This window comes from Protomyctophum bolini (assembly GCF_963924005.1).
Source record: "Protomyctophum bolini genome assembly, chromosome: 12".
In the NCBI taxonomy this organism is placed as follows: Eukaryota; Metazoa; Chordata; class Actinopteri; order Myctophiformes; family Myctophidae; genus Protomyctophum; species Protomyctophum bolini.
This window is the reverse complement of record NC_137873.1, coordinates 5539084-5550214: the sequence shown is the minus strand read 5'-3', so window position 1 is coordinate 5550214 and position 11131 is coordinate 5539084. Positions and strand designations below refer to the sequence as shown.

Sequence of the window (11131 nt, the reverse complement as noted above, 5' to 3'; positions counted from 1 at the left end):
GCGTTGAAAGCCGTGAAAACGATGTGAGACGATACTGGCGCCTGTTTGGACAAGCCTGCTGCGCAGGAACAATAGCATCCCACCATTAATGATAATGGCTTGAGAACAACAGTTTGCTCTAAAGCGGCAAGCAGGTGTAGACAACTTCACATGAAGAAGCAGCCAGGTAGCGCCGCATAGGCTGTTATTTATTTTCAAGTTATTTATTTTGATTCAAATTTAAATTAGCCTATACCTGTAATATATGCCTATATACATTATTATAACGATAACGATGTAGCGGCAGCCTATATTAGTATTGAAGCCTATTGAATAAGGCATGCGACAAATTCGTATTCTGTCCGTGCTGATTCAATTCATCGATTTTCAAATAAAATATTTGTAAAAGTTTTGGTTAAAAATGTTTTATTTTAAGTTGTTGCAGCAACATGTGTCATCTTATGCCAAGACACATTCTCTGATCTGCTATTGTTTTCGGCGTAGGCTATTACATAATTGTCTGCCATAATGTTGTGAGTAGTGTAACTTGCTTGCATAGTTTTTCCAAAGCTACGCCACCCCCCCCCCCCCCCCCCCCCCCCATCCAAAGTGGGACGGATCACTTAGGTTGTGCGTCATTAAGAGGGGGCGGCTCTAGAGTTTATAGACGCGTTGCCTGGGGTTCACAGAGGCACACACAGAGCACACTAAACCAACGCGCGCTGCAGGACTCGCTTTATAAAGCGCTAAATTTACCAGCAATTCCACCATTTCCTCAACGTTGTTTCCTGACCTTCTCCAATTGGTCAGTGGAACTTGGCTTAGACAGTTATAAGGTTTAGAGGACCTCCTACCTTTCAAACTTGGTTCATGTCTTTGAAACGCAACAGTGGAGAAGAGACAGTAAGATAAGGCGCACGTATTCTGGTGCGGCTGAAGCTCTATTCATACGACTTTGACAAGAAATAATAATTATTTCTACAAAAAAAACGATGGCCTTATCCGGAGTGATGCTGCCATCATTTTCGACGTTCTCAAACCAAAGAGAAAAAACTTGGGAAATGGTAAGTACAACCAGAAAGAAAGAAAACATGCCTGTGCGCTTCTTGCCATTTTGTTGCCATGCACCTGTCTGTGTGACAGTATAGCGACACCATGTCTAACGTTCTCCCTTCTTTCTTCCAGAGGTGGAAAGGCGAGATGGAGAAGCCGACCAGTTGCTCCATGGTAGAAATGGTACATAACATGGACAATCACCACAGAAAGGACGACGAGGATCTGAGTAACTATTTGGATCTGGATTTTATTCTCGCCAACACAACTGGCTCGGGTAGTCCGGCGCCCATCGGAGTCGGTGCGGAATATATGGGCTCTGCTGCTGATGCCCACCTGTACACCAGCAGCCCCGCGGCCACGGGGAACCAAGTGCCACAGTATGCATCAAACGACCACCGCTCACCGCCTCCACCGTACAGCACCAGCCTCATGGCAGAGCTGCTCCGGTCCGAGGGGGAGAACAACAACTATGGCATTACGCGCAACAACAACACGGCCGTTCAGGGAAGATTTTACATCAACACGGTGCCGTTTCCCAGACAGGACATTATTAGCATCGAAAACATCAAAGTTGAGCCAAGCATGGACGGTTACGGCCCCGTTCTGGGCATGGTGCCTCAGAGCTGCACCAAAATCAAGCAGGAGGGGAACGTGTCCTGCATGATGTCCTTCGAGCAACCGCGCGTCGCCATCTCCCCGCGGGCAGCCAGCAGTATTACCCCGCCGCTCAGCCCAGACGACCACCACCTGCAGGGCGCCTCGGACTGCCACGCGCCGCTGCAGTGCCACTCCATGAGCTTCCCACAGAAATATCACTCGGCGGCGTACCCACACCACCCGGCGCCGCAGATGCAGCATCTGCCGTACCAAGGAGGTCCGCATCCCTTTGGCATGTACGACGAGGGTCTCGGCATGCAGCCGGGCGCACAGAGGGTGATGCTCACGCCGCCATCGTCTCCCCTCGAGCTGCTCGAGTCGAAACCCAAGAGAGGCCGACGCACCTGGCCGAGGAAGCGCACCGCGTCACACACCTGCACGTTCGCCGGCTGTGGCAAGACGTACACCAAGAGCTCCCATCTGAAGGCACATCACCGAACTCATACCGGTAAGAATCAAAAACATATGTATATGGACATTATTCAACGACCAAAGGCGCGTAATTACGCATGAGGCGCGTAATTACGCATGAATCACAACGGTGCGCAGTAAACAGTGCTGTAGTCTAACGTGTTATCATTGTTTGTCCTCGCAGGTGAGAAGCCCTACCACTGCAGCTGGGAAGGTTGTGGGTGGAAATTTGCTCGCTCCGACGAACTGACCCGTCATTTCCGCAAACACACCGGCCATCGTCCCTTCCAGTGTCACCTGTGTGAGCGTGCCTTCTCCAGGTCTGACCACCTGGCCCTTCACATGAAGAGACACATGTGAAGAAAGCCTGCTATAGCCAAATAAGGACTGGGGGATCATACATGGGATCTATTATGTGTATTTTTTTGTTCTTATGTATTTTTTAATTTAAATTGTTCTCTACATGACCAAAGTCTTTTATATATGGAAAAAAGTTTTAGTGTTATTATTTTCTAATAATGTAGCTGGTACTACTCTGGTTATTATGAAAGCTTTAGAAAAGCTGTATTGGTTGTTTGATTAACAGCAAACAAAACAAAGGGGCTGGCCCTGTAGCATATACTACTCTTCCTTGATAAAACTGGAATGCTGTGTTTGACACAAAGTGCCTTTTTATGACTGTGTGCTACTGTAAAAACTCTTCATGACAGAACTACACGTAACACGGCCACCAAAAAGTCCACGACAAGTTCATGTTGACAAGAGTGAACTGCACATACTGTAGCCTGCAATGTGCGAAGACAATGTTTTATTATTTAAACTGCCTCAAAGTTTGAATGGCTTCAACACTTAGATGATATTGTATCTTCTCAAGTGAAACTGCATACTTCTGGGTCCAGCCCCTCTGTGCAGGGCTTGATGTCCTGTGTATTGTTATTTTTTACTTAAATTTATATAGATATGTACATGGATTTTATACTGTAAATTGTGTATTTATTGTAAATATTAAAACAACGAACTTGATATCTTTGGTATTTGGGGAACTTCTTTCAGCAAAGACACACCATTCATGCTTAGTCATCTAAGTCTAAGATGTCCTTTCATCATGTGAAACATGTTCACACTTAAGACTTAATGAACTACATCGACCAACGAAACAAGAGCTATAGCATACTTTACCTATAGGCTTGCTTAAATAGACACAGTGGTCATATACAGAATGCCACTATGTACCTACTCTCAAAAACAAAACAAAAACCTGGTTACTTCATTTACACTGTGATGTTTTCCAGCTGCAGGACAGAGAAGTGCAGCCGCTTGTGGGCTTAGCCTATAAATACAAACACTCAATTTCCATAATTACAGAGTGAGCTAGGAGCCGTCTGGACAGAGGGGCACAGCAAACCCTCGTCAGGGAGCCCATAGACTCGTTCGGATGGATAGAAAATTATAGTAAGACATCAAAGAGCCTTAATACTACAATTACACAGAGTTGCCCCACGCTTCACGTTTCAAAGAATCGAACCCTGCATATGTCTAGTGTCAGCGGGCATTCATTTCACAAACATCAAAGCTGGAATTGACTGCATGTATCAAGACCATTAATGGCCAGATTTGTCAAGAGGATGAGCAAATAAAAATGTAAGGGAAAATGTAGATAACAGATACAGAGATAGTACATAAAGCTGTTTTATTCCATTTGTGCATGAATCATACTACATCATATTACTCAGGCACAACACACCTGTAGGAATAGTGGTGCCACTCAGTCCATAGCTGTTAGCCTGTTATGATAGTCCTGTAGTAGTCAAATGATAAATAAATGTTAAATAATGTTAAACAATGCACCTAGTACCGCTTATGGGGACTGCTTTGCCTTAAAAGTCATGCGGCATGGGTCAAACATCTTGCTAGAATTCATCTTATTTCAAAATTGAGGAAGTATACAGGGCTAAACATAGCTTCAGTGGTGAAATGCAAATACAATACTATTCTCATTTCACTTTTCTGAAACCATTTTTTAACTCTTAAGCTCAGTTTTAAATAACGACTACAGACAGACTTGAAATACTAAGAGTGAATATGAGAAAAATAAGTACTTGAAGTTCCCCAATCTTCATCTTTATTAACTATACTTGAACTATTAATTTGGTGTGAATTATGGAGCACTGCAAGATCACCATTAATGGAGCCGGTATCAAAAATCAAGATTTAGAACCAACACTTTTGCAGATTAATTCTTCATCATAACTCACTGAAATGTCATTTACAAATATATTCTTAGGTGAATGTTGGATTTGACAAGTTTACATTAAAAAACAAGACTTCTTAATCTAGGAAATGGTATGTTACGTTTATTATATTAAAAGTTATAGTTTTGAGAAAGCCAAAACTTTGAAAGGATTTTTTTCCCCTCCCATAATGAATGACAGATATGCAATAATATGAATGTCCACATGTCTTTGGTGGATAGATAAGGCGTGCTGTACATCTGCATGGGTACAGCCAGCTTCCATGGTCATGCATTCCATGGGAACTACTTCCACCAACATATCAACATTGGAACAACAACCCGCACATACAGAAAGTCTGGCATATACATACATTATGTGCCAAATAAATCTGGTCAGTGTTATAATGGTATGATTACACAGAATCAGTATAAGAGACATTTAAACTCATCCTCCTGCCAGATTGAAAGACACGGATCTACATGAATACAAGTGATAAAATGGGTGATTCGGGCACATGCTGACATACAAGGACAATTCAAGTTGTAACCAGATATCAATCTCATCATCACTGCTGTTGTGACGCATCTCTAGTAGAAGGGCAACATTTAGTGTAACAGCACCAAAGAGGTCAATCAGGTTTACAGTGTCCTTTTTTAAAGGGAGTCAACAAATAATCAATTTCTCTTTTTGTACATGACATCATTGAATTTCATTCAATTTCAATGAATAAGGAAGACATTAATAATTAACCATTTATGGCACTATAAATAAATGTGAGGAGTTTGGGGTCGTTGGGAGAATTAAGAGGTTACCTTTCATTCGTTATCCTTCGCTAGAAGAACTGAAAATGACAACAATGGAAGGATTGTGAAAGGGCCCCCAAAGCAACTCTGTCCGCTCTCTCTGGTAAATGATTCGGTTAATGAGTCATAAAATCATCACTTTTCGTCATCAAATGTGTAGTAAAAGCCACAAAACAAAAGGCGTTTTGTCAAAGGTGAGAGCGAAAACCACTTCCAACTCCAGAAATAAAAACTTAAAACATAATTAAAAAGGAAATTCCACTCTCAGTCCCTGTAAAAAGTTGCTTACTTACAGGGTAAAATGAACTCTACAAATCATAAATATCTTCCTGTTAAAACAAGTTAAAAAATGCAGACATCTGGTAAAAAGGCAAAATGATACTACGCAGTTGGTTTTCGACATAGTTTGCTTTGGAGGCAGAGATTGCTTTGGCCAGCCACATAGGGAGACTTAATCAGTTACATGTACGCCTCAATCTGGTAAATCATTTTAATGTTAACTGGCAGTGGAATTTCCCTTTAATAACCTTTTCTGGAAGCATTGCCTACGACCACTTAAGCTCTAATTTATGCTTCGTCACACAATAGCAAAATTGCTGATTTACAAGCTCTGCTATTCGAGATATTTTGGAAAAGGTAATGCCTATAATGCCATGCCCAAAATAGGGACACCAGGTTGAGAGTGGTTAAGACAGGTGGATTATTACGCTTTCGCATTGCTATTACAAGGCTGGGGTGTATAAGGCAACACATTGTCAAGCCGTCATCAAATAATATTATATTTACATTAAGTGATTTCTGAAGGCAAACAAATAAAAAGAATACCTGAAATCAGAGTAACAATCACTGCCTAAAAAGTAGTTACCTACTCAGTTTGACTTCCATTATGAATGTTTGAAGTAATCAGAGGTTATGATACAGTTTTATACAGTGCATTTACAGATACTTCATAGACCACAGATGCATTCCTTTTTGCATATAAATAATAAAACTAAATAAAATATTTGTAAAATGTTGATTTCCTCACAACACAAAAAAATCAAGACGAAAAAGGAAGTTGCCTGTAACAAAGATAACAAAGCTATATACATTGTATAGTCAAGCAGCCAACCGATGTGAGTTGCGTGAAATCACTATGTTCTACAGGGGGCTGGACATGACATAGTCCTTCATTATAGCTGCTGCGTAGCCAGGAAGCGCTGAAGATTAAAACGCTCAGAGGATCAGACCAGAGAAGCACAGGGTTCTCTCACAGGAGTGGTGATGGGGTGGTTGTGTTTAGGTCAGTGTACCATGTAGTGTTTGGACAAGTCTGCTGATGAAGGGGGGGGGGTTGGACTCGATTGCAAAACGCAGAGCCTTCATCTGAAGCAGCACTGGCCTTTAGTATGAAGTGGTAGTAGTTGTACACCGAAAATCCTCAGTGTTAATCCCGGAGTGTAAAATTGGAAACAGAATTTTTACACTCAGTGCTGAAACAACACAGGGTTTTACGTTATGGCGATTGGCGTTCCGCCATCATCCGTTCCATTCAGTGACATGGTCAAATGTAGTAGTGTGTAATCTAGTCCTGTCCCGGAAAGTATGGTAGTGTTGAATATGAGCATGAGCAGCATTTGTATAAGAGATACTGGCGTCAGGAGTGGTAGTAGCAGGGGGGGGGGGGGGGAAATCACGGCGGTCAAGTCAGTTACGTGTGCTGCCATCAAGGGTCTGCGTGTGGAGAGTGGTCTGGGTTCAGGTGCCATCAAGGGTCTGCGTGTGGAGAGTGGTCTGGGTTCAGGTGCCATCAAGGGTCTGCGTGTGGAGAGTGGTCTGAGTTCAGGTGCTGGGCATGTCAGCCCTGCTGAGGGCGATAGCCAGCTCCAGGTCTTCCTGTTCCTGGAGACGCAGCTTCCTCAGTCGCTCCTGTTCCTCACGCTCGCTCTCCCGCTTGGCCCACTCCACCTGCTGGCTCTCACTTCCAAACTGGTAGGAGGGAGGAACGGGGAAATGTTAACGGCCTGGCTGGAGAGGAGGAATAGATGCCTGCTGAGTTACGCACGCACGCAGCGCACACACACACACACACACACACAGCAAAACAAAACAGAAAGGAACAAATACTGGACTCGAAGATTTATCAAAATATGATTAATTTCCAGTGTGATAATGATGGATGCAGTACAGTGACTCAAGTGAGATTTTACAAATATAAATTTCAAATATTTGCATTAGCCTACCTCGAGAGGTTGGCTGGATCTTATACATTAAAAAACAAAAAGTCACAATAACCCTAGCCGTACAAATTAAGTTCAAATACTGCCATTAGCCTACGTCAAGAGGTTGGCTGGATCTTATTAAAAAATAAATAAATGTTGATCTCAACGCGAGTCACAATAAAGTCCTGAAATTAAGTTTTAATTTAGGGGGTACATAATTCCTCACCAGTAACATGAAAAACTATGTTGTAAAACAATAATAATGATCATTACATGATCATTCATCGCATGTATTTTAATAATGTATTACCAATTGTTTTATATAAATAACCCACAGATGATCAATGCATTTTCTATTTTATACTACCGTCTCACTAAACCCTGGTGAGAAATTTGCCAGCTAAGAGGATTTCTATCAAGAACACAAGTGTTCGCTGCTCACAATTCAGTCAGCTGCGCTCACTCAAGAGTATATGGACAGGTCTCTATACATGCAAAGGACTCAAATCTGGTGACTGGTCACCTTATGTTAATCTTACCTCTGCATGTTCCGACCCTGGGAAAAAAGAAAAATTACAATACAGATCTAGACACGACATGGCATGGCACGCACACACACACGATTCCCGAATGTCATGCTGGCGTGAGGTCAAAGTTGAACAATAGAAAAAAAGACACAAATAGCCAGCCTGCCATGCAACAGCACTCTCTACCCGAGATCGTAACATGTAACACATTGAAGGAAACATCTAAAGCAAAGAATCAGCCGTTAGTCTGTATACAGCATGACAAACATGGCTAACTTACTGTACAGGGAGGGCATATCAGTACTGTCACCCGTGTGTGTTACCTGAACGACCAAGTTCTATGATATACTCTTCCAACTAGGAAAATACTTTGAGGGCTGGGGAGGCAAGAAACAAGAGCAAGCCAACAGGCCATATTGCCATGCCGATGGAGACGAGCGAACAGAGTTTGTAAAGGTAACTCTTCATATCCCTGCAGGCCAGGACCCCCACAAGCACTGGGAAACTGGTTTTTATTTAGGATTCATTCAAGTCATTAGTTGCAGAAAATACAACAGTCAGTAAACATTGCGATCCTGTGACTGTCATGTAAGAGTTACTGGCATGAAAGAAAGCTGATAGAACATGGCCCCAGAACAAACAAGCTGAAACCGGCAATGAGCCTTGCTGTGGCATTCAGCACCATGAGATGACTCGAAGGAGGGGGGCGCTCAAGCAGTCAGCAAACGTAGGCTGAACACAAGAGTATAAACTACACTTACTGAGCTGAAATCAGCGAAACCCACAGAAGAGTCCTTAGGCGTAACAAAGGAGTCTTTACAGATATCTGTGCTCCCAAACTCCTTTATATTCTGAGACGAATCAGTGTCCTGGATTGTCTCTCTTGGATTTTCCACTGCCCCCAAACCAAGTTTACCAATGGGAGAAGTTTTACCTGAAAGGTGTAGAGACATGCATTTCAAATGCATGTCTCAAAGTCATCTGTTCTGAAGTATATCGACTTCAGAGACCGCTAGTAATCAGAGGCTTCACCACTGACCTCCACTGTCTAGTGTCACGGATATGGGACTAAATCAAATCAGTCAAGTATAATGCCTATTATGGAGAAGAAACAGTGAAAGTAACAGTAAAAAAAAGGAAAAAAAGGTGTTGACCGCATTGTTAGTGAAACTTACAAAAGCAGTTTGACTTTACAAAACACACATATGTCCCTTTTTTCCCTCAATACTGACACACAAAAACAACAGCCCCACCCACGTGTCCTGTAAAGTTTTTATACAATTTCCATGACGGTGCCATAATCTAGCTTTAATGATCTGTCTCAACTGAACTGAACTCTGTACCTAAATGAGATATACAGTATATATATACCCAGATTTCGCAGGGCCTCTGACAAACTAAGAGTTTCATTGTCTGTGTCCGACAATGTAATGGTAGCTATAGCAATCGCCAATATATTGATATCCACTAGTCATTTACTCTATTTGGTCATGAACCATTTTTGGTTTGCATCAGTGGTGCTAGCTTCGTACAACTGTTTCACCAATAGGTGAAAACAACCAACAAACGTTCTCACACCATGTCTTCTATTGGAGGAAGGACCTCAGGAGATGGTAGATGCACACAAGATGGTCAATCGATGTAAAGCGCCTTGGATAAAGGGCAAAGGCGCTATATAAATGCACCATTTACCACGTGCACTCAAAGAAATTCAAGCGTACATCAGATGAGGGGTAGAACCCAAACTCTGCCTTACCTATACCAACAGCCTTCCTGTTTACAACTTCAAAAAGAGAAATTAAAGTCTAACCCTAAACCCCCCAGCACTAGCTGAGCACAGAAAACACAAGTTTAATAAGACAATATTCAACCACAAATGGGTACGCACTACGCAGAAAGGAAAGAAAATGCTGACACCACTGACTGTTTCATGACATTTCCCTGGTGTTTGCAACCATGCAAAAGTGCCATGGACCTCTAATAAATGACGTACAATGTGTCTATAAATGTCAAGTCCACGTTCAAGTTTGACCATTCAACATTTGCATTGAGCACTGGCTACGTTTTTTCGGCTGGGTTGCTACGAGCAACTTATTTTAATAGATATTTTGGGAGGTTTTCTGCCTTTATTGTAGCAAACAGAAACGGGGAGGGAGAGACGAGGAGTGACACTCAGGAAAGGTTGTCGGGCTCTGGAATCGAACCTGCGACTCGCTGTCAGAATGAGATCTTATGTGTGGAATGTGCCTTAAACGCTAGGCCAGTGGCGCCCCCCTGAACCAGAAACTTTAACACACTGGGGTAATTTAGACCGTCTTGTTTCTATCAAAGCAAATCTCTGTACTTAATGAGCGAGCACAGTTCAAGCACACACACACACACACACACAGACACACACATCGCAAGGCCTTACCATAGGGAGGTGCAGGCCGGTTAGGCACATTCTTCTTCGGTGGCAGCACAGGATTGTCCGGCTTCTGTTCAAAAGCAGAAAAGCCCACTCATTCACGGTGACAACTTAGACAGGGATGCCAAGCAAAATATAGTCACTGGACTGACCCGCTATTCATATGTGGTGGATTTGTTCAGTTAAGATGAGAGCTAAATTAAAAACGTGGAAAAAAGTTTCATCAACTGATTCATGACTGGATGAGTCCCTTGAGCTTACCTTTGCCATTTGACTAAAGTCCGCAAATCCACCCTTACTTCCAAACGAGTTGCTACCAAAGGGATCCATTGTTCCGAAGACATCTATGACAGGACACAGTTGAAATACAGTTGGAACATTTTAATACGTTTGTGGAAAAGGCCCACAAAGTATAATGAAGTTCAGCCCCGGCCACAAAAAAATCATTTCTGCATCTAGCTTATTCTGAAAAGGGCCCCGCATGCTATTTTCAGAGCAAAACGGGTATGTGCATGACTGTTTAATTTTCCATGACATTTTGCAAAAAAACCTGAAAAGCAGAGGTTGTGTTTAACCTGACGTATGCATCAGATTAGCTAATTACAGGAGTAAGATGGTCTACTGTTAACCAGCACTGTGGCTGGGTTGTTTTGAAACGTCCTGGTATGCCTTTTTCTTCCTAATGTATAAATTGCAAAGTGCAGAGGGGTTACAGCAGAAAAAACAAACCATTGTAATAGAATCTGTTTGTTGTGAGTGTGCGACCATAAAAGAGCGCATTCATGTGCGTTATACGCTGTATTTTCTTTGACGTGAAATAACTGCTGGGGTCCACAGTCGGCCCTGTGTTCCTCTG

At 42.5% G+C, this 11131-nt stretch overlaps 2 protein-coding genes across 3 annotated transcripts in view; one reads left to right on the top strand and one right to left on the bottom strand.

Annotated features, from left to right (window-relative positions):
- The first annotated feature begins 685 nt into the window (after window positions 1–685).
- Window positions 686–3126, top strand: LOC308326023 (Krueppel-like factor 2). Its single transcript, XM_080778833.1, has 3 exons — window positions 686–1043; window positions 1165–2140; window positions 2288–3126. The coding sequence occupies exons 1-3, from the start codon at window positions 972–974 to the stop codon at window positions 2461–2463; spliced, it is 1224 nt and encodes a 407-aa protein (XP_080634959.1). The 5' UTR covers window positions 686–971; the 3' UTR covers window positions 2464–3126.
- A 650-nt stretch (window positions 3127–3776) lies between these two features.
- Window positions 3777–11131, bottom strand: part of LOC308325948 (epidermal growth factor receptor substrate 15-like 1) — a 31242-nt gene continuing 23887 nt past the window's right edge. Inside the window, exons 21-24 of one of the 2 annotated variants that reach the window (XM_080778732.1) lie at window positions 10537–10619; window positions 10282–10345; window positions 7881–7897; window positions 3777–7108 (exon numbers count right to left, since the gene is read on the bottom strand). In XM_080778732.1, coding sequence (XP_080634858.1) covers window positions 6962–7108; window positions 7881–7897; window positions 10282–10345; window positions 10537–10619 — 311 coding nt within the window. In that variant the 3' untranslated portion in view covers window positions 3777–6961. The remainder of the gene's footprint in view (window positions 7109–7880; window positions 7898–10281; window positions 10346–10536; window positions 10620–11131) is intronic. The other variant, XM_080778733.1, reaches the window with a different exon arrangement.